This window comes from Symphalangus syndactylus, chromosome 14 (genome assembly GCF_028878055.3).
Source record: "Symphalangus syndactylus isolate Jambi chromosome 14, NHGRI_mSymSyn1-v2.1_pri, whole genome shotgun sequence".
NCBI classification, from domain to species: domain Eukaryota; kingdom Metazoa; phylum Chordata; class Mammalia; order Primates; family Hylobatidae; genus Symphalangus; species Symphalangus syndactylus.
The window spans coordinates 55,595,251-55,619,142 of NC_072436.2; the positions used below are offsets into that span (position 1 = coordinate 55,595,251).

At 43.6% G+C, this 23,892-nt stretch overlaps 1 protein-coding gene across 10 annotated transcripts in view; it reads right to left on the bottom strand.

Annotated features, from left to right (window-relative positions):
• The window catches only part of NCAPH (non-SMC condensin I complex subunit H), a 63,084-nt gene that overhangs the window by 27,031 nt on the left and 12,161 nt on the right, over positions 1–23,892 (bottom strand). For all 10 annotated transcript variants that reach the window (XM_063617686.1, XM_055241301.2, XM_055241300.2 and 7 more), the window contains exons 7-14: positions 15,104–15,293; positions 13,725–13,816; positions 12,739–12,944; positions 7,631–7,779; positions 6,577–6,683; positions 6,114–6,236; positions 2,328–2,438; positions 851–1,033 (exon numbers count right to left, since the gene is read on the bottom strand). In XM_063617686.1, coding sequence (XP_063473756.1) covers positions 851–1,033; positions 2,328–2,438; positions 6,114–6,236; positions 6,577–6,683; positions 7,631–7,779; positions 12,739–12,944; positions 13,725–13,816; positions 15,104–15,293 — 1,161 coding nt within the window. The remainder of the gene's footprint in view (positions 1–850; positions 1,034–2,327; positions 2,439–6,113; positions 6,237–6,576; positions 6,684–7,630; positions 7,780–12,738; positions 12,945–13,724; positions 13,817–15,103; positions 15,294–23,892) is intronic.

Genomic DNA, 23,892 nt, shown 5'->3' on the forward strand with positions numbered 1-23,892 from the left:
ATATAAATTTATATTCTCTGCCTGCAGCCTTCATTCATATGCCTTATTTGGGTGACCAGTTCCTCCCTAGTCATATGTCTTATCAAGGTCTTTGGAGAGATGGTCAGTTGCACACAAACCTAATTAGCATCAGCTCACTCCCACAACCCTACTTTTATTTATTTATTTTTTTTTTTCTTTTTTTTTTTTTTTTTATTATACTTTAGGGTTTTAGGGTACATGTGCACAATGTGCAGGTTTGTTACATATGTATCCATGTGCCATGTTGATTTCCTGCACCCATTAACTCGTCATTTAGCATTAGGTGTATCTCCTAATGCTGTCCCTCCCCCCTCCCCCCACCCCACAACAGTCCCCGGAGCGTGATGTTCCCCTTCCTGTGTCCATGAGTTCTCATTGTTCAATTCCCACCTATGAGTGAGAACATGTGGTGTTTGGTTTTTCGTCCTTGCGATAGTTTACTGAGAATGATGTTTTCCAGTTTCATCCACGTCCCTACAAAGGACACGAACTCATCATTTTTTATGGCTGCATAGTATTCCATGGTGTATATGTGCCACATTTTCTTAATCCAGTCTATCGTTGTTGGACATTTGGGTTGGTTCCAACTTTTTGCTATTGTGAATAGTGCCGCAATAAACATACGTGTGCATGTGTCTTTATAGCAGCATGATTTATAGTCCTTTGGGTATATACCCAGTAATGCACAACCCTACTTTTAAAACTTGGAGAGTAACAGGTTAAAAGCGAGAAGAAAAGAAATCAAGCTCAGACTCACATGACTCTCATATAAGAGGCAATTAAATAGATTTCAGGCAAACAATGCAATTCTCAGCTGTTTCATCCGTACCTTCTGAGGCTCAGCTACCAGGTTTGACTCCCCATATGTTGTGATGTCTAATCCTTGGGCTTCCAGAGTGTCACCATTCTGTTGTGCTATCTTAGGTGGATGGCAAGGATAAGGTGAGAGGTCAGAGTTCCCAACTGGTCCCACAAATAAGTCATCCAAATCTTCATCATCACTGTCAGCAGCCTGGGCAAGAAACAGCTTTTCGAGTTTGGTGGAAGCTGCAGAAGAGCTTAGAAACACCCTTGAAATAGACTCCGTGTTTACAAAGCAAGAAGAGACCATCTGATAGTTCACTGAGTGAGTTACACTACAATGAACTTCTAAGTGCCTCTAGTTATCCTGTTTCACATAAACCCTATTAGAGAGGTGTCTGTTATCAACCTAAGACCCTTTGAGCGGGAGTTAAAAGGAATTCAATAATCATAATTGCCACTATGTCCCCCCTTCAGCTTCTAACCAATTTAGGATTTCATTTTACAGAAACATTCCTCAAATACCGGAGATATGACCTGCACATATCATCCAAGGAAAGCACAGGAGATTCCTGGGGTCATCTGGTCAGTAGTAGCAGGCGTACCACCCAGAAGCAGGTGAGAAAGTCATTTTTGGGATCACATCCAGAGTGAATATATCAATATCTTCAGGCAGGGGGTGGAGTGGGGAGACACAGGTCAGAAATCAGTCTTTAAATAGGCTCCCTGGGTGATTTGTATACAAGTTAAAGTTTGAGAAGCACTGGTCAAGAGGTCAGTCTGAATTTTCACTAAAATATAACAGACTAACTCTCTTCCAAATAAGAAAATAAGATGAATACATTTTTTTTCCAGTTCTTTCCCCCCTTTCCACATACACGGACACAGATGAAGCCTGTTTTTCCAGTTTCTGTTACCTGTATTAGCCATCTCATCAGTAGACTCAGAGAAGGGATATGGAAATTATTTAGTCTAAACCATGATCTAAAGATGGGGGGTGGCTTGTACAAGTTCACAGCAAGCTTGCAATATGAGAACTACATTCAGAGCTAGAAACCTGGTCATCTGAGATACACCCTGAAGACTTATTTTTTTGCCACACCAGATCACACCACCTTCACATGTCTATGTGTTTTGTCTACCTGGCCAAAATATTAGCTCATAAGAGGACAAAGTGTTTATATTCCTTTGAAATCCCACAATAGCCAAGATTAGTACTTTGTAGCAGAGGCTAAACACCCATCCACATGTCGACGCATTCACTCGAGTGTGGCCACTTGCTTCCTGCATGTAGGATGTGAGGTAAGGCAGGCCAAGGGTGAGGCTGTTTCCTTGACTCTGCTCAGCTCCCTGCACTGGGTGGAAGGCAGACCCTTTACCCAGAAAACCTCCACTGGATTCAAAATTTCCAACAGTCTCCCGCCATATAAAATGGGGACATGAGAAGCAGAGAAAAATGACTCCCGGGCTTAGAAGAGAGGACAGAGCCCCTTTCCCCCCTTTACCTGTAATCCAGGGCAAAAGTTGGAGGTGTCGTTAGGGTTGTTGTAATCATAGTCTTTAATTTCTTCATAATGCTCAGTCTCTGCCCTATGGCCCTGGGCCATCTTAAGTAACTAAAGGAAAGAATAAATGCAGAAAGCTATTTTGTTAAAAGGTACTGAACTAGGTTAGGGAAGTAAATCTTAATTCCTATGCCCAATCTCCTCCTAGAATTATACAATTTTAGAGTCAGAAGGGCCTTCACAAGTCATCTAACAGACTTTTCCATTGCACAGTGCAAACCTGGAGTAGCAGGGCTTAGCATCTCTACCAATCCCAAATAAACCAGAGCAGCTCTATTTCTGTGTGACTGGCAATTAGGCCTTCTGCACAGTTTTACTTGAAAAAGGGTTCCTTCACTAAAAACAAAAGTTGGAAAATCTACCCTCCAGCTTTCTGAAAGTCAGCTTGTTGCACTTGAACAATTTTGATAGAAAACCCATTACCAGCCAGGCATGGTGACTCACACCTGTAATCCCAGCACTTTGAGAGGCTGAGGTGGGAGGACTGCTTGAGCCTAGGAATTTTGAGACTAGCATTGGGCAACACAGTGAGACCCCATCTCCACGAAAAAGATGGCATGGTGCTGTGTGCCTATGGTCTCAGCTACTCAGGAGGCTGAGGCAGGAGGATCATTTGAGCCCAGGGGTTGAGGCTGCAATGAGCCATACTCATACCACTGCACTCCAGCCTGAGACCCTGTCTTTTTAAAAAAAAAAAAAAAAAAAAAAAAATGGAAAACCCATTACCTTAATTAACAGCCTGTCTTATCTGTCTCATTTCTGAGTGGAAACCACTGTTCCCTACATGACAACAAGGAGAGACATCCAGCTCTTCCCTCTAATTACATCCTTCATCCTCATTCTGTATTCCAGAGCCTCATGGAATAAGGCTCCTCTTTTAGGAGTGCCTACGGACCACAGTCTTTCAAATATTTGCAGGTCCTTCCTTAGACCAGTGATTTCTACCTGATATACAAATCTCTGAAGTGGGAGAAATGTGACTGGAGATGTGCACAGTTTACAAGAGCACACTGAATATTTTAATATAATTCTGTGCTTCAAAAACAACCCAAATAAACCCACAATGTGCTTGTAACAAATCCAAAACTACTACTGAACAATAAATATTTGAGTTAAGAAACGCCCCATTTTCTTCCACTGTTCTTCATATGACACAACTTCTAACCGCCTCTTCATTTAGAATACTTTCCTCTGGGCACACTCTCAGGTGTCCCCAGCCAAATGTCCAGTGTTTAATACAGGCACTTACACTCACACAAATTTAAAAGTTATGCTTATACTATGCTGGAGTCTATTAAGTGTGCAACAGTATATGTCTAAAAAACAATTTACATACCTTAATTAAAAATATTTCATTGCTAAAAAATTATAATGATCATTTGAGCCTTCAGTCAGTTATAATATTTTTGCTGGTAAACGGTCTCGCCTGAAGACCCTTTATGTTGATGGCTACTGACTGTCAGGGTGGGTGGTGGTTGCTGAAGGATGGGGTGGCTGCAACAATTTCTTAAAATAAGACAACAATGAACTTTGCTGCATCAATCAACTCTTCCTGTCACTAAAGATTTCTCTGAAGCATACAAGTCAATCTTCTCAAACCCTGCCACTGCTATATCAACTAAGACTATGTAACATTCTAAATCTTTTTTTTTTTTGTAATTTCAACAATGTTCACAGCATCTTCACCAGGAGTAAATTCCATCTCAAGAAAATGTTCTTTGCTCATCCATAAGAAACAACTTCTCATCCATTCAAGTTTTATCAGGATATCGTACTAATGTAGTCACATCATCAGGCTCCATTTCTCATTCTAGTTCTCTTGCTATTTCCACCACATCTGCATACCACATCTGCAGTGACTTCCACTGAAGTCTTTTTGAGACAGAGTCTTGCTCTGTAACCCAGGCTGGAGTGCAGTGGTGTAATCTCAGTTCACTGCAACCTCCACCTCTTGGGTTCCAGTGATTCTCAGGCCTCACCCTCCTGAGTAGCCAGGACTACAGGCCTGCACTATCATGCCTGGCTAATTTTTGTATTTTTAGTAGAGATGGGGTTTCGCCATGTTGCCCAGGCTGGTCTCAAACTCCTGGCCTCAAGCGATCCACCCACCTCGGCCTCCCAAAGTGCTAGGATAATAGGCGTGAGCCATGGTGACTGGCCTCCACTGAAGTCTTGAACCCCTCAAAATCATCCGTAAGAGTCAGAAGCAACTTCTTTCAAACTCCTGTTAATGTTGATATTTTGACCCCCTCTCATGAATCACAAACTTTGTTTTGTTTTTTTTGAGATGAGGCCTCACTTTACCCCCCAGGCTGGAGTGCCCTGGCATGATCATAGCTTACTATAGCCTCAGGCCCACAGGTAGCTAGGACTGAAAAAAAGAGAGTATTTCTATTGAAGTAAACAATATTGATCAGAAAGAAAAACATATCTTTGTTAGTTTATAAAAATAGAATGTGAGGCCAGGTGTAGCGGCTCACACCTGTAATCCCTGTACTTTGGGAGGCTGAGGCAGGAGGACTGCTTGAATCCAGGAGTTCAAAGTTACAATGAGCTCCAATTACACCACTGGACTATGGCCCAGGCAACAGAGCAAGACCCTGTCTCTAAAAAAAATAAATACAAAAAACAAATAGAATGTGTAATATCAGTCAATTCAGGAAAAAAAAAAATACATATATATATATATATATATAGTTAAAATCTTATGGAAAAACAGGCAAAATAAAGAGGAAAGTGTAAAGTGTTCATACACTCCATGAGAGTAGGAGAACCAGTAATGCAAGTAAGCAGAGGATGTGAATGGAATGGTTTACATGAACCACTGCTTACCCTGTCAGCGGGGACATGTGAGAAGAGCCCCAGGCAAATAAAGGAGGCAGTAATCAGGGTGCAACACCAGGTAATGCAGAAGGCTCCATGTGACAATCTCAGAAGGAGCCCCGGCAGCCTGTGCAACCCTAGGAGACTTCCTGAGGATGTGAGCCCATGTGTCACCTTGGGCTCGCTTCGACTTGGATCATGAGTAAGGCAACCTTACTGTATAAAGCAATTGGTGAGTAAATCCACAACTTCAGTGAGAAAGTGAAGGAACCAGCCGGGCACAGTGGCTCACACCTATAATCCCAGCACTTTGGGAGGCTGAGGCGGGTGGATCGCCTGAGGTCAGGAGTTCGAGACTAGCTTGGCCAACATGGTGAAACCCTGTCCCTATTAAAAATACAAAAAATTCACGGGGCATGGTGGCAGGCACCTGTAATCCCAGTTACTTGGGAGGCTGAGGCAGGAGAATTGCTTGAACCCAGGAGGGAGAGGTTGCAGTGAGCCAAGATTGCGCCATTGCACTCCAGCCTGGGGCAACAAGAGCAAAACTGTCAAAAAAAAAAAAAAAAAAGGGGAGAAAGCAAAGGACTCAAGAAATAACTTAAAAACTGTTGAAACTTCACCAAAAGACTACACTCACTGCCCCCATGAATTTCAGCGTGGAGGCTTCAGTGTCCAGCATTCTTGCCAGGTAAAGTATTTCCAAGTGTTTACTGTGTGTCCATCATATAAGTCTTTCCTTTTAGCCTTCTTTGCCTTATCTATTTGATTTCCTGGCAACACGCTTTGGCTAACACATACCGCTCCTCACATTCTCCCCTTTCCTCAAAGGCACTGCCTAACTGTCATACTATCAGCCACTTGACATCTCACGTGCTTAAAGGAACCAAGAAATAGGCTTACCCTGGTGCCTGGTTTGAGGTGAAGCTGGACCAGAGCATCGACATCGTAGTTGAAATCTGTAGGAAGGGTGGTAGCTCTCCAATTCTGGTTCTCCAAAGTGGACTTGGTCAGAATAGTAGCAGCCTATTAATATTTTTTTTTTAAAAAGTGTTTTAGGCATTTTAACAATGGGCAAAACATCTTATTTTTTTAAAGCAGTTTGGGAAGGGTTTGGGCAGCATGAGTCTACCATCAGTCTCACAGTTCTATGCAAAAAAGTGATTTTGCTAGCATTATTCTTTTTATTCTAAATTTGATTCTTTCTGCCACTGAGTTTAGGACTATTTCTCAATAGTGCCTTTAGGGAACAAGGAAGAATGTAACCATCTGTTTGCTCTAACAGTTAAATTTATACGGAATTTTAAAAAATCACATCTGAAAGGGAAAAACGAGTAAGCACAATCCTAATAAATTCGGTACAAACCTTTGTTTTTCTAAAATATACATCAAAGTCAATATCATCTTCAAAGTCAATTTCAAAATCTTTCTTTGTACTCTTCTTCTTGTTTTCTGATTGGGCGGGAGCATCTTCTGCAGAGTGAACACAGACGTCAGCACATCACTTCTGTGGCCTAAACTATTTACTCATTTCACAAGATCTGCTGACAGCCTTATCAAGGCTTATCAAAACCACAAGGTGGCATCTTGTCTGAGCATCACAACAGTAGGAGTGCTCAATCACACACCCTCTTTTCATCCTAAACTTATAATTTGTGTTTTGGCTAAGAAAAAACATCAGAAACATGCTTGGCCGGCTGCAATAGCTCATGCCTGTAATCCCAACACTTTGGGAGGCTAAGGCAGGAGGATCGCTTGAGGCCAGGAGTCGAGACCAGCCTAGGCAACAAAGCGGGATCCCATCACTACAGAAAATTTAAAAATTAACTGAGCATGCTGGCATGGCCCTGCAGTCCCAGCTATTCAGAAGGCTGAGGTGGGAGGATGTTTAAGCCCAGGAGGTCAAGGCTGCAGTAAGCCGTGATTCACCACTGCACTTCAGCCTGGGTGACAGTGTGAGACCCTGTCTCAAAAGCAAAACAAAACATAAAACAACAGATGCTTATCCCTTTCTTTCAAAGAGACAATGCAAAACACATAAGGTCAGCACAGCCCTTTGGAGTTCTACAGAATGCCAACATGTGCAGTAGCTCCTGTGTGCCCTCTAGTGCCCGGGCGTCATGCCCACCCGTGGCCACTGAGTGAAGTTATGTGGATACTAGGGAGCAGTGTGAGGCTGGGAGCCCAGTTCTCCTGACTCCAGTACTCACTCTCCTCACTCAGAGGCTTCCATTTTCACTGTCCCTTCATCCCAGGCCAGGCAAACTGACCAACCAGGAGGCTGGCTCATCTGTATGCTTCTTCAGCTTATTAAGAGACACAACAGGGCTGTGACTGGCATTTCTCTTCCTTGGCTAATTGCTGACTGGCTGGTTATCTACACTATTTCTTTTCTTAAAATTCCACCTAGAATTACATACGTTTGCGTCGAGGCCTAAAGCACCAGTGATCCGGGCCAGCCCACATTGACATGGTCCGAGGACTGAAATAAGAATATTCTCCAGGTTTCACAGACAGAAGGGGGCACATGGTCCTGATGTCTCCATCCCCAAGGGAAATCATTTCTTCCCTGTAACACACATGAAATATTTGTACATGTACAATACATATATTATAATGCTGCATTTACATATGAAGCATGTCCATAAATGAGTTGCATTTCTGTGAGTCCAATACAAATACTTCATTATTAATAATTCCTTTTACTTCTCAAGTACATTTGCTTCCCTTAATTTTATAACAATATAATCATATCTATACAAGTACTCTGGAAGTTTCAAAGTGCACCATAAAATGCTAGTCTACCTAATTTGAGAGACAAGATGACAAAAGTAAAGAGAATTCTTTTGGCCGGGCGCGGTGGTTCACGCTTGTAATCCCAGCACTTTGGGAGGCTGAGGCGGGCGGATCATGAGGTCAGGAGATCGAGACCATCCTGGCTAACACAGTGAAACCCCGTCTCTACTAAAAATACAAAAAATTAGCCAGGTATGGCGGCAGGCGCCTGTAGTCCCAGCTACTCGGGAGGCCGAGGCAGGAGAATGGCGTGAACCCAGGAGGCAGAGCTTGCAGTGAGCCGAGATCGAGCCACTGCACTCCAGCCTGAGTGACAGAGTGAGACTCCGTCTCAAAAAAAAAAAGAGAACTCCTTTGGGTAAGAATCCACAGCTAGTAAAATGCCGGAGCTGGGAGCTGGACACAGTTCCCTTAATCTCAGCCTCAGGGTCTTTCCACACACAGTCTTCTTGCCACACAAGATGACAAATCCCTCATTCGTCACCATCCTTCCATAAATGAGGGCTCCAAAAGATACCACTATAGTTCCTACTAAAAGTGAAAAAAATGTTTCTCTAATTATTTAGTTCCTCTAACGCTTTGGGGGCCCCCTTATAATCTGTCAGGTCACCCAGCTTTATTCTTTGCTGTGTGTAAAGTGTCTAAGTGGTCAGTGCAGCATGGCAGTTTCGGTTTGGTTTTTCACTCTTTCTACATTTTTAAAAAATAGAGATGGGGTCTCACTATGTTGGTCAGGTTGGTCTTGAACCCTAGCCTCAAGCAATCCTCTTGCCTCAGCCTCCCAAAGTGCTAGGATTACAGGCATGTCAGGATTACACCACGCCCAGCCATTTTTCGCTCTTTCCACAAGGCCCAAGGTTTCTCCTAAAGGGCTCAGACATGTCAGAAAGGATGCTGGTGCTGCTGTACTGCCCTCTGAAGGTAAGGGAACAAAGAAGTTTCAGAAGAGTGGCTTTGTATTTGTATTGAGCATACATATAATTCCCGTTTATATAAGCCATATGGGATAAGCTAAAAAGGCTTTTAAAAGGGGATTTTGTCTTTATATACAGAATTTAAAAAAACAAAAACAGGAGACTATATTTGCGCATTTATTGTGTAATTATAACCTAATTTAAAAAAATTAAACACACAATAAAAAAAATCACATTTCTAGTCTGTATGGCCTAGTGCTGTAACAGAATCTGATACCTAGCATGTTATTAAGTTACAAATGCACTGTGCTGTGAACTCCAGAGGGAGAAGGAAGACAGTTTCCACAGCATCCCCATTCCATTCTGCTGGATATTCTTCCATTAGGAAGAGTGGCTCCCATTCCCGATTCTGGTGATAGAGCTGGACAGAGGCTCTGCAGGATTTTTGAACTGTAGTAATTCAATAATTCTTTCAACATACAATGCTATGTCACAGGCATCCTACCAGTCCCAATTTCACCACTCAACAACTAAATGAATCCATCTATAGTTCAAAATAGTCTATCCATTTTTCAAGGCTGCCCACTTCAAACATCTCCAGTCCCTCCAGGAAAACTCTTTATTTCTTCTATCCCCTCCCCATAATATCACAGGGTCCCTCCTTCAATTTAGCTGTGGTTCAATCCATTGTCCTAACACTGGCAAGATAAGGTCTCCTACCAGCTGGCTCAGCACATCAGGCAGCATGCAGCCGAATGTTTCATTCTTGCATGCCTGAAGTAGGCTGTGTTCTGGGCTCTGACCTCCGACTAGGTCATTAACCACAGTGACTGCCTTATATAAGCACGCTCGTACTACAGAAGGGTTGGCCAGAGAACACAGAGAACACTTGGCTCCAAGTGTTCTTGGGCTGTTGCTGCTGCTGCACAAAGAGAGGGAGCTCACTCTTAGACATCAAGCACCTTCGTAGACCAGTCCTTACCAATGCATGTGCACAAAGAACTCCACCTTTTACGCTTGCAGTTGTCAGTGTGCTGCCATGCAGGGACCAATAACGTGAGGCATCTACACAACACTGGTATTTATCACTCAGCATTGCCCCACCCCACCTTAATCCAGAGGCCCCCGAAGACCTCTCAGTAGAGTACAATGGTTTTCAACCCTGGGTGCAGAATACAATCACCCGGGGATGGTAACGTGATGTCTGGCCGCCTCTACCCACTGAGATGCTCAGGTGGTGTGGACTGGGGCCTGCCATCCAAAGCACTATATGTGGCCAGGACTGGTCAAAGGTGCTGGGTGGCAACCAGCTCCACCCCATTAAACTCTCTGAGACTGTTTCCTCATCTGTAAAATGGGGATAATAGGACCTAATTATAGGGTTGCTGCAATAAAATAATTAATTTCAGATATTATGTAAATTATGTGAAATAACACATATAAGGCACCTGGCGCAGCATCCTGCACAAAGAATAAGGAGCTCAATAAATACCAGATATTGTTATTATCACCTGGTCCCAATCTTGCATTTTATGGATGAGAAAACAAAGACTGCAAAAGGTGATAACATTGCCCCACATCTCAGGGCTAGTCATGGCAAGATCAGATCTACTCCAGATCACTCACTCACTGAACTCCCAGGAAAGGCCAGCGATGTGGCAAGGGGAGGGGATTTAAGGATGGGTAAAACCTGAGACTAGAACCGCAGCCTCCCGCCCCTAATGTACTAGGTAGGAGAGAGTCTAAGATTTTGTGCTGTTTGGAATAGGGGAGAGAAGTGCAGACATTTGTTCAAAATAAGCAGCAGAAAACATCTTCCAGAAACCAAATAAAAGTCATGGAAGCCCTTTGTTATTGTCAGTCCCTTAGATGTCACCTACTGTTTAAGGAAAGTGATAGCTTTTCTCTGACATTTGAAAATGATGTTTTTAAGAGTTCATCCCATCGATCTATCATTTCTACCTTCTTAGAAGACAAGATGGCCAGGCGCGGTGGCTCACGCCTGTAATCCCAACACTTTGGAAGGCCGAGGCGGGCGGATCACGAGGTCAGGAGATCGAGACCATCCTGGCTAGCATGGTGAAACCCTGTCTCTAATAAAAAAATTAGCCAGGCATGGTGGCGGGCACCTGTAGTCCCAGCTACTCGGGAGGCTGAGGCAGGAGAATGGCGTGAACCTGGGAGGCGGAGCTTGCAGTGAGCAGAGGTCGCGCCACTGCACTCCAGCCTGGGCGACAGAGCAAGACTCTGTCTCAAAAAAAAAAACCCAAAAACAAAAAAGGATGAGAATGGGGCAAAATTGCAGCCATGTGAACAGTACAATTCTGGACAGCAGGGTGCTACTGGGCCTGGATGGGCAGTGGCGCCTTGATAATGTCTTTAAAAGACATTATCAACCTAATCGTTTCCCACAAGGGCAGACAAAATGAGCTTAGGAAAGACATCCAAGCAGGGCTCTTGAAGAGATTTTTGTCATAGTGGGAAATTATACTAAGCAACTTCTAAGGTTTTACTCAAAACCAGCTTGGCTGTCCCCAATCCCAGTTCAGCAAAGCTCTGTTATAGACGTAGGAGTTAACAGAGGGACTGTTCACTCTAATCTCATGAAATCTCCTACCCCCAGGCCCATTCAAGACCTTCACAGGACCATGACACTAAAGGGTTGTGGGACCCTGCTTCCAAATCATATTTAGAATTAAAACAATACTAACCTATTAAGTACATAAAGGCCAACCAAGTTCTGATTATTTTTATGATGTTTACTAGGGTAATCAAAAATTTAAATTACTAAACCAATTCTTCTTCTCCTCCTCCAAATATTCTCAATTCATTGGTTGGTTTTGTTTTCCCTGCCTTGCTCATCCCCAGTATGCCCATCTGGTAACCCAACACTGCCTAACCCCCACTTGCTTACCTTTCAGGTGGTAAATTGGTGGCTTAGAGTCACCAACAGCCACACTATAAAAAGTGTGTACAGGCCGGGCGCGGTGGCTCACGCTTGTAATCCCAGCACTTTGGGAGGCCGAGACGGGCGGATCACGAGGTCAGGAGATCGAGACCACAGTGAAACCCCGTCTCTACTAAAAATACAAAAAAAAAAAAATTAGCCGGGCGTGGTGGCGGGCGCCTGTAGTCCCAGCTACTCGGAGAGGCTGAGGCAGGAGAATGGCGTGAACCCGGGAGGCGGAGCTTGCAGTGAGCCGAGATTGCGCCACTGCACTCCAGCCTGGGCGACAGAGCGAGACTCCGTCTCAAAAAAAAAAAAAAAAAAAAAGTGTGTACAAAGGGAGCATGCTCTCTGCTACCAAAATGCATGTGGTAACGACAGCCACACTGACGTAATTACTAGATCCCAGGTGCTTTGTTCCAAACGCTTTACATTGTTCTAATCCTTACAAACTCCTGCAATGTCAGTTTTATAACCAAAGTGGCTAAGCCGACATTCAAAGCCAGGTGTGATTCCTCTGAGTCAGAAAGGCTCAGCTGAAAAGCTCAGCTGATGTGTATGACACAGCACAGCAGCCCAGCCAATTAGACATCAAATTCAATCACCCCAGCAGGAAATCTGTTAAGAACTGATAGTGGCCAGGCGTGGTGGCTCACACCTGAAATCCTGGCACTCTGGGAGGCCAAAGCAAGAGGATTGCCTGAGCCCCAAGAGTTCAAGACCAGCCTGGGCAATGCAGTGAGATGACTGTCTCTATTTTTGGCGGGAGGGGGGGAAGAAAAATTTTTTTTAATTAGAAAAAAAGGAAAAGAAAAAAAGAACCAATGGAAAACTCCTATAGAAACACTTTCTGTGACTCTGAGAGCCTTACTGGCAGCTCTGAACTTGGCAGGGCTCCTTCCAGCTCCTGAACTCTTCATGATCCCCAACTGCGGTGTGGTCGGGTTCATCGTTGGCATCAAAGTCATCCCCCAGGGATCCATCAGGGAAGTCTCCACAGTCACTCTCCTCAACTTCAGCATTGATGTCAAATACTTGGTCATTCTTCTTAAACTTGTCTACCAGGGCTGACACAGACTGGAGGGACAAAAGAGGGTTCTCTAAGTTCTCATTCCTATAACCACCCCAAATCACCAGTGGAGGAACAGCCTTCTCACCCTTAAATTTCAGTTTCCAGCCTCCTCCTTCCCGAGCCACCCTTCCCCATCCCCTGCCTGCCTGGGCCAAGACTCTCACGATAGTACAGTGAGGGGGAAGTTTATATTGTGCAGCACAGGAGGAAGCTGCATTGTTGTCAGGCACATTTTGTAAAACATGAAACAGGATTCTGTACCCATTAACTACATGTTTGCAGAAAACAGTTTTCCATGGAGACCATTTATTTTGGAAATTGTAGTAAGTAGGCTAAAGGGGGACATGCTAAAAATACACAGAGGAAAGCTCTACACATGACAATTTCTCAGGAAACTCTGTGCCAAGGGACTCAACCCCAAAGAGCAGGAAATTCCTCAAGCTTGACAGCAGCCTAAGAGATTCGAGGCCACTGGGATAACCACATTCAAGAGTAAATCTAATTATAAATGTTCACCCATTAATGCCAGGGCTGCCTTACCCTAGGATAGCAGAAGAGAGGACATAAAGCTGATCCCGGAACTCACTTACCTCTAGAATAGTCCTGCTGGGGTTCACAACCCTACCCCTCCTCCCTCAGGGTTTTTGTCCCTACAGAAGTGCCAAAGGAAATATTTTCTGTACTCCTGGCTAAATAAAGATGATGCCACAGTTTTGGTTCCCACTAGGCAGGACCACTCTTGAGCCAACTAACTGAAACCATGAGCCACTAAAAGTTGACCACACCTCATTATGTGTTTCACTGTCCCATTGAGTAAACTGGAACCCGGCCAGGGAAGGGCAGATCTGGCGATCTTCTGCACACTGCTGCAAGGGTGCTGGAGAGGATAGCAAGATCACAAAGAGAGATTAAAAGTGGGTCAAGTGCATTCCTTACTCCCTTCAGAATGATACTGAGTGGGATGAGAGACGAGAGGCACAGTTACCTCATTGTCCTCCAGCAAAGGCTCAAGTATCATCAGTGGCTGGCTGGCTGCCAATCTGTGTCCCTGCCTCTTCTGGGGGCTAGCAGATGCATCGGCCACACCCACGCTGGAGTGAGGCTATGCACTGTCATCACACAAATTAGTAAAATACTAGAGGAGAAGCCTAAATCACAGACATTCGATTCTGAAATGAATTCTGTGACCTATGCTATAGCTGGGAAATCAAACGCTTCGTCTTAAAAATACACTAAGTGCATAGGCAATCATGTAATGGTACTTTAACTTATTTTTAGTCCCAAACTAGAGAAGACTTACTTCAGGGAATTAGAGCCCCAAATGAGAGCACAAACTTGGAAAATAGATTGTTAGCACAAAAATTATACTAAACAAAATTGAGGCAAGAATAGAAATGACAAGAATGGGAGCTGTAACAACTGCCCAGCCTGGAGGGGGAGTATTAATTTCATTCAACACGTAAAAATGACTGCATTTGAGATGAAGCTCAGCGAGAGTACGAACACTGCAGTGGAAATCTGCAGAAGGGGGCAGCTCTTCTGGGACCCCAAGTGTAGCTACTGCACTGCACGCACCTGGCCTCCCCACCGGCTGGCACCTCATTACAACATCCCGAGGAGAATCCCCAACTCAGGGGTGGAGGTGTAAATGGGAGGGATGCTAAAATCTGTCAAGCCAGTATAGGGGACTGATAACAGGAGAGATCAGTTCTTAGACTGCTGCAGAGGAGTCTCAAAATAATTCACAATGCTCTCTTCTCCTCAGGGCCCCCTGGATGGGGAGCAAATAAAGACAAAGCCTCCCTGGCTAGGCAACGGTCTCTCTACGTCCCCTTCCCAAGAACAAACTCTGACACTCCAGGAGGAATCCAGGACTCCAAAATGTGACTTGGAGAGCTGACTGCAAACAGTGGGCACCTAAGGTACGGGGCACATCAAGACCAAGAGGCAATGGTTTACTGTTTTAGACTCCATGCCACAGAGAAGACAAAAGTTAGTGGGTTGCAAGGCACTCCCAAAAGGATACACAATTTGGCATTCCAGAGGAAACTTCTGGGTAATTTAAGCAACATAAAAGCATGATGGGCTTATTGTACCCCATGGTTATGTAAAAAAATTCCCCAATGATTGAAATGCTCTGGTGAAAGGCATCACTTGTACTTACCTTTTAAATCTGTCATTTCTACCCAACCTAACTCTGGCACCTCAAGAGGTTCTCCCGTGGAGAGAGTCTGGACATCAGAGGGAAACAGCAGCTCACTTCTGTAGTCCTGGCAGTGGAGAGTGGACAGAAACACCCCTGCTGTGCTGCACTCATCAAATGAGGCTGCTGTCTTCTGAAACATGGGATCAATCTGAACACAGAGAGAGAAGAAACTGAAGATTTATGGCATGTAGCCAAGGGAAAGATAAACTCTCATGCATTTGGCCCTGTTCATTAGCAGGTATATACACTGGACTGAAATATCTCCACTCATGGTCAAGTGTTTTTTTTTTCTTTTTTTTTTTTTGAGATGCAGTCTTGCTCTGTCACTCAGGCTGGAGTGCAGTGGCGTGATCTTGGCTCACTGCAACCTCTGCCTCCCAGGCTCAAGCGATTCTTGGGCCTCAGCCTCCAAAGTAGCTGGGACTACAGGTATGCACCACTATACCTGGCTAATTTTTGTATTTTTAGTAAAGACGGGGTTTCACCACGTTGGCCAGGCTGGTCCCGAACTCCTGACCTCAAGTGATCCACCCACCTTGGCCTGCCAAAGTACTGGGACTACAGTTGTGAACCACCGCACCCAACAAAAGTGGCTTTCTAACTGATCAGAGAAAATCCCGGTTCAAAAGAAAGGCTGGTTATAGTCAGGGGATAAACATATACTGCTCCAGAAGACAGTATGTGGTGGCAAGTGTACAGTGTCAAATGGCTGTTTTATAATACATCTGGACGTGTATCCTTGCTGCTGGTCTCCTTCTGTAAGTCACTGACAAATTCCATTGGCTTAAAAAGCCTGTATGATAGGGCTAGTCACAGGGCTCTATTGTTCCTCTGAACAGGAATATCTTCTAAAGTTTGGAAGAACATACCCAAGATATCCAGGCAAAGGACAGAGTCAGTAGGGCTAGCTGGCTGGATAAAACCTGAGAGAGGTTTTAAGAAGGTCCCTAAGGCTGGGTCAGGAGCAGGAGTGGCATGGCCATATGACACCAAGCCCAAAGGCAAAAATAGGCACTGGGCATAACAGGGACAAGGTGAACCACATACATGTGCAGCAAGAGGCTAGAAGTCCCCTGGGACTCTGCAGGTGACCTTGAGACAGGAGATACGGTTGGGTATGGGGTTCACAGGTCTTCCTGATGCCTCAGAACATGGCTACTATGGAGAGAGAGGGGCTTGGATAGGACAACACAAATGTGCCTCCCTGGCTCTTTCCTGGCCCCCTTAGCTTGGAGTCCAAGCTCATCAGAACTGAGGTTCAGCTCCTGCTGTACCATAAACCCATCTCACCACTCTTCGTCCCAGAGCAGCATTTGTCATCTCCACATTCTCCCATCCCCTTGGCCCTTAGGCAGCCACACGTCCAAGTCGGTTTCCTCCCAGTGCATCTTTCCATCCCCAGAGCCAGCAATATGACCCTTATCTCCGGCCTCTCCCAATTCCCATCCTAAAAATACCAGTGCTGTTACTCCTATTCCCTTCTCAAATGCTATCCAGAGTAATGGTTTCCCACCTGGAGCCTTGCACCCCTAAAAGTCTTGGGTAGGTAGTTAACGGAACTATACTCAGCACTTCAGAGCCAACACGGAAATTGTACATTGACCCACATTAAAGCTGAAAGCACTATGATAATGTTCCTCACTTGTGTCTACAATTATATCATGTGTGACAACAGAGGGATTTATATCCCCGAGCAATTCAATGGGACAATGAATTATGGCTGACTGCGTAGTTTGAGTAGATGAAACCTTCTGAAACAAGGGTCCACGGTAAGGAAGGACCACAATAAAAGGCCTTAGAATAGACTGAATGATAAAGTTCAAGATCTCTTTAGGTGATTTCTAAAAGCCAATCCTTGGCGCTAGCCAAACTCGTATACTCTCAACTTCCTAATCAGAACCTTTCTGTGCTATGGCTTTTGCTTTTACACCTCTGCTTAGAACCACCTCCCTGGCAATGCCTACCTGACAGACACCTAGCCTTCCTTCACGGCCCAGTTCAAGTCTTGCTTTTTCCATAAACTCTGAGCCCTACCAACTCTGGTTTCTTATAATATGTGCCTTGACCTTCCTTGCATTCATCTACCTGTATTCTCCTGGTATAAAGAACTGAAGCATAATCATGTTCAAATCCTCTATGACAGCAAATGTTCTGCACATACCAAAGAGCTGTGTCCAAAAGAGATCGGCTCATATATAAAGAAGTGCTCTCAACTGGTCTAGACATACCCACACATTTGCTTTCTGATCTCCAAGAAAATGAGAGTTTACACCTGTAATCCCAGGTGTACTGGGAGGCCGAGGCAGGCAGATCACTTGAGGTCAGGAGTTTGAGACCAGCATGGCCAACACGGCAAAACCCCAACTCTACTAAAAATAAAAAAATTAGCCAGGCGTGGTGGTGCATGTCTGTAATCCCAGCTACTTGGGTGGCTGAAGCAGGAGAATTGCTTGAACCCAGGAGGTGTAGGTTGCAGTGAGCCAAGATTGAACCATTGCAATCCAGCCTGGGCAACAGAGTGAGACTCCATCTTAAAAAAAAAAAAAAGAAAATGAGAGTTTAATAAACAGTTGAAGCTTTAAATTCTGTATGTGACAATCCATCCCTCTTTTTTTTATCTTCCATACTTTTTTTTTTTTTTTTTTTTATACTTTAGGTTTTAGGGTACATGTGCACAATGTGCAGGTTTGTTACATATGTATCTATGTGCCATGTTGTTTTGCTGCACCCATTAACTCGTCATTTAGCATTAGATATATCTCCTAATGCTGTCCCTCCCCCCTCCCCCCACCCCACAACAGTCCCCGGAGTGTGATGTTCCCCTTCCTGTGTCCATGTGTTCTCCTTGTTCAGTTCCCACCTATGAGTGAGAACATGCAGTGTTTGGTTTTTTGTCCTTGCGATGGTTTACTGAGAATGATGGTTTCCAGCTTCATCCATGTCCCTACAAAGGACATGAACTCATCATTTTTTATGGCTGCATAGTATTCCATGGTGTATATGTGCCACATTTTCTTAATCCAGTCTATCGTTGTTGGGCATTTGGGTTCATTCCAACTCTTTGCTATTGTGAATAGTGCCGCAATAAACATACGTGTGCATGTGTCTTTATAGCAGCATGATTTATAGTCCTTTGGGTATATACCCAGTAATGGGATGGCTGGGTCAAATGGTATTTCTAGTTCTAGATCCCTGAGGAATCACCACACTGACTTCCACAATGGCTGAACTAGTTTACAGTCCCACCAACAGTGTAAAAGTGTTCCTATTTCTCCACATTCTCTCCAGCACCTGTTGTTTCCTGACTTTGTAATGATGGCCATTCTAACTGGTGTGAGATGGTATCTCATTGTGGTTTTGATTTGCATTTCTCTGATGGCCAGTGATGATGAGCATTTTTTCATATGTCTTTTGGCTGCATAAATATCTTCTTTTGAGAAGTGTCTGTTCATGTCCTTCACTCACTTTTTGATGGGGTTGTTTTTTTCTTGTAAATTTGTTTGAGTTCATTGTAGATTCTGGATATTAGCCCTTTGTCAGATGAGTAGGTTGCAAAAATTTTCTCCCATTCTGTAGGTTGTCTGTTCACTCTCATGGTAGTTTCTTTTGCTGTGCAGAAGCTCTTTAGTTTAATTAGATCCCATTTGTCAATTTTAGCTTTTATTGCCATTGCTTTTGGTGTTTTAGACATGAAGTCCTTGCCCATGCCTATGTCCTGAATGGTATTGCCTAGGTTTTCTTGTAGGATTTTAATGGTTTTAGGTCTAACATTTAAGTCTTTCATCCATCTTGAATTAATTTTTGTATAAGGTGTAAGGAAGGGATCCAGTTTCAGCTTTCTACATATGGCTAGCCAGTTTTCCCAGCACCATTTATTAAATAGGGAATCCTTTCCCCATTTCTTGTTTTTGTCAGGTTTGTCAAAGATCAGATAGTTGTAGATATGTGGCACTATTTCTGAGGCCTCTGTTCTGTTCCATTGATCTAGGTCTCTGTTGTGGTACCAGTACCATGCTGTTTTGGTTACTGTAGCCTTGTAGTATAGTTTGAAGTCAGGTAGCGTGATGCCTCCAGCTTTGTTCTTTTGGCTTAGGATTGACTTGGCGATGCGGGCTCTTTTTTGGTTCCATATGAACTTTAAAGTAGTCTTTTCCAATTCTGTGAAGAAAGTCATTGGTAGCTTGATGGGGATGGCATTGAATCTATAAATTACCTTGGGCAGTATGGGCATTTTCACGATATTGATTCTTCCAACCCATGAGTATGGAATGTTCTTCCATTTGTTTGTATCCTCTTTTATTTCATTGAGCAGTGGTTTGTAGTTCTCCTTGAAGAGGTCCTTCACATCCCTTGTAAGTTGGATTCCTAGGTATTTTATTCTCTTTGAAGCAATTGTGAATGGGAGTTCACTCATGATTTGGCTCTCTGTTTGTCTGTGATTGGTGTACAAGAATGCTTGTGATTTTTGTACATTGATTTTGTATCCTGAGACTTTGCTGAAGTTGCTAATCAGCTTAAGGAGATTTTGGGCTGAGACAGTGAATGGAACCAAGTTGGAAAACACTCTGCAAGATATTATCCAGGAGAACTTCCCCAATCTAGCAAGGCAGGCCAGCATTCAGATTCAGGAAATACAGAGAACACCAGAAAGATACTCCTCGAGAAGAGCAACTCCAAGACACATAATTGTCAGATTCACCAAAGTTGAAATGAAGGAAAAAATGTTAAGGGCAGCCAGAGAGAAAGGTCGGGTTACCCACAAAGGGAAGCCCATCAGACTAACAGCTGATCTCTCAGCAGAAACTCTACAAGCCAGAAGAGAGTGGGGGCCGATATTCAACATTCTCAAAGAAAAGAATTTTCAACCCAGAATTTCATATCCAGCCAAACTAAGCTTCATAAGTGAAGGAGAAATAAAATACTTTACAGACAAGCAAACGCTGAGTGATTCTGTCACCACCAGGCCTGCCCTAAAAGAGCTCCTGAAGGAAGCACTAAACATGGAAAGGAACAACCGGTACCAGCCCCTGCAAAAACATGCCAAATTGTAAAGACCATCGAGGCTAGGAAGAAACTGCATCAACTAATGAGCAAAATAACCAACTAATATCATAATGACAGGATCAAATTCACACATAACAATATTAACTTTAAATGTAAATGGGCTAAATGCTCCAATTAAAAGACACAGACTGGCAAACTGGATAAGGAGTCAAGACTCATCAGTGTGCTGTATTCAGGAAACCCATCTCACGTGCAGAGACACACATAGACTCAAAATAAAGGGATGGAGGAAGATCTATCAAGCAAATGGAAAACAAAAAAAGGCAGGGGTTGCAATCCTAGTCTCTGATAAAATAGACTTTAAACAAACAAAGATCAAAAGAGACAAAGAAGGCCATTACATAATGGTAAAGGGATCAATTCAACAAGAAGAGCTAACTATCCTAAATATATATGCACCCAACACAGGAGCACCCAGATTCAATAAAGCAAGTCCTGAGTGACCTACAAAGGGACTTAAACTCCCACACAATAATAATGGGAGATTTTAACACCCCACTGTCAACATTAGACAGATCAACGAGACAGAAAGTTAACAAGGATATCCAGGAATTGAACTCAGCCCTGCACAAAGTGGACTTAATAGACATCTACAGAACTCTACACCCCAAATCAACAGAAGATGCATTTTTTTCAGCACCACACCACACCTATTCCAAAATTGACCACATAGTTGGAAGTAAAGCTCTCCTCAGCAAATGTAAAAGAACAGAAATTATAACAAACTGTCTCTCAGACCACAGTGCAATCAAACTAGAACTCAGGATTAAGAAACTCACTCAAAACTGCTCAACTACATGGAAACTGAACAACCTGCTCCTGAATGACTATTGGGTACATAATGAAATGAAGGCAGAAATAAAGATGTTCTTTGAAACCAATGAGAACAAAGACACAACATACCAGAATCTCTGGGACACATTCAAAGCTGTGTGTAGAGGGAAATTTATAGCACCAAATGCCCACAAGAGAAAGCAGGAAAGATCCAAAATTGACACCCTAACATCACAATTAAAAGAACTAGAAAAGCAAGAGCAAACACATTCAAAAGCCAGCAGAAGGCTAGAAATAACTAAAATCAGAGCAGAACTGAAGGAAATAGAGACACAAAAAACCCTTCAAAAAATTAATGAATCCAGGAGCTGGTTTTTGAAAAGATCAATAAAATTGATAGACCGCTAGCAAGACTAATAAAGAGGAAAAGAGAGAAGAATCAAATAGATGCAATAAAAAATGAAAAAGGGGGTATCACCACCGATCCCACAGAAATACAATCTACCATCAGAGAATACTACAAACACCTCTATGCAAATAAACTAGAAAATCTAGAAGAAATGGATAAATTCCTCGACAAATACACCCTCCCAAGACTAAACCAGAAAGAAGTTGAATCTCTGAATAGACCAATAACAGGCTCTGAAATTGTGGCAATAATCAATAGCTTACCAACCAAAAAGAGTCCAGGACCTGATGGATTCACAGCCGAATTCTACCAGAGGTACAAGGAGGAACTGGTACCATTCCTTCTGAAACTATTCCAATCGATAGAAAAAGAGGGAATCCTCCCTAACACATTTTATGAGGCCAGCATCGTCCTGATACCAAAGCCTGGCAGAGACATAACCAAAAAAGAGAATTTCAGACCAATATCCTTGATGAACATTGATGCAAAAATCCTCAATAAAATACTGGCAAACCGAATCCAGCAGCACATCAAAAAGCTTATACACCATGATCAAGTGGGCTTCATCCCTGGGATGCAAGGCTGGTTCAACATACACAAATCAATAAATTTAATCCAGCATATAAACAGAACCAAAGACAAAAACCACATGATTATCTCAATAGATGCAGAAAAGGCCTTTGACAAAATTCAACAACGCTTCATGCTAAAAACTCTCAATAAATTAGGTATTGATGGGACGTATCTTAAAATAATTAAGAGCTATCTATGACAAGCCCACAGCCAATATCATACTGAATGGGCAAAAACTGGAAGCATTCCCTTTGAAAACTGGCACAAGACAGGGATGCCCTCTCTCACCACTCCTATTCAATATAGTGTTGGAAGTTCTGGCCAGGGCAATCAGGCAGGAGAAGGAAATAAAGGGTATTCAATTAGGAAAAGAGGAAGTCAAATTGTCCCTGTTTGCAGATGACATGATTGTATATCTAGAAAACCCCACTGTCTCAGCCCAAAATCTCCTTAAGCTGATTAGCAACTTCAGCAAAGTCTCAGGATACAAAATTAATGTACAAAAATCACAAGCATGCTTGTTTATCTTCCATACTCTTGATGATTACAAGTTTACAGCAACTTACAGAGCAAAAAAAGCTTTCCAGGATTGGAGTATTTGGCATTTCTTCATGACAGTATTCAGCCCTACTTGCTGCTCTCTCCTTTTCTCTTTATAATCATGGGAAAAGCTAATGCAGGCCTGGGAAATAGTCCGTTTTCCTCAGGCTCCCAGAATTAAGATTACCTGGTAAGAAAGAAGATGACTACAAAACAGAATTTCCAAACATCCCGTACTTAGTAATCCCTGATTGATTTGAACATTTCACTATAGAATCAAAAGCAAGAATGATAGTAAGGGCCAGGAGCAGTGGCTCATGTCTGTAATCCCAGCACTTTGGGAGCCCCAGGTAGGCAGATCACTTGAGATCAGGAGTTCGGGACTAGCTTGGTCACCATGGTGAAACTCCATCTTTACTAAAAATACAAAAAAAATTAGCTGGGCGTGGTGGTGCGTCCCAGCTACATGGGAGGCTGAGGCACGAGAATCATTTGAACCGGGGAGGCAGAGGTTGCAGTGAGCCAAGATCGTGCCACTGTACTCCAGCCTGGGCCACAGAGCCAGACTCCGTCTCAAAAAAAAAAAAGAATGACAGTAAGATAAATTCCAGATTATTTGGGAAGGGGAAAAAACAAGGAGAACTGGGGGAGGGAAGGGAAGGTAGAAAGGGCTTTCTGGATCCCTACGACTAATAAATAATACCTCTTCAGATGTGTGTAGCATATCACCATGTTTAAAGACCTTGACATAGGCCGAGTGCAGTGACTCACACCTGTAATCCCAGCACTTTCGGAGGCTGAGGCGGGCGGCGGATCACAAGGTCAGGAGATCAAGACCATCCTGGCTAACACGGTGAAACCCCATCTCTACTAAAAATACAAAAAATTAGCCGGGCATGGTGGCGGGTGCCTGTAGTCCCAGCTACTCGGGAGGCTGAGGCAGGAGAATGGCGTGAACCCGGGAGGTGAAGCTTGCAGTGAGCCGAGATAGCGCCACTGCACTCCAGCATGGGTGACGGAGCAAGACTCTGTCTCAAAAAAAAAAAAAAAAAAAGAGAGAGACTTTGACATAAATGGATTCACTAATATAAAACCGAGATGTGAGTGGGGCCAGCGTTCCCCATTTTTTATAGTATATGACAGTGAGATTCACACCTCTTCCCAGGTCACACAGCTAAGCACTACACCCGGCCTATGTCAAGGTCTTTAAACACGGTGATATGCTACACACATCACCCACAATTAATGCTGACACACACATAAGGAAAAAATACAACTCCCTCTCCCCACAAGAGCCAGCCACTCTCGCCTCTCCCCTCCCTCTTAGGCCTCATTCTCAATGACTCTCCTTCCTCTGGCCCCTCCCTGCCCGTGCACAGCAATGCCC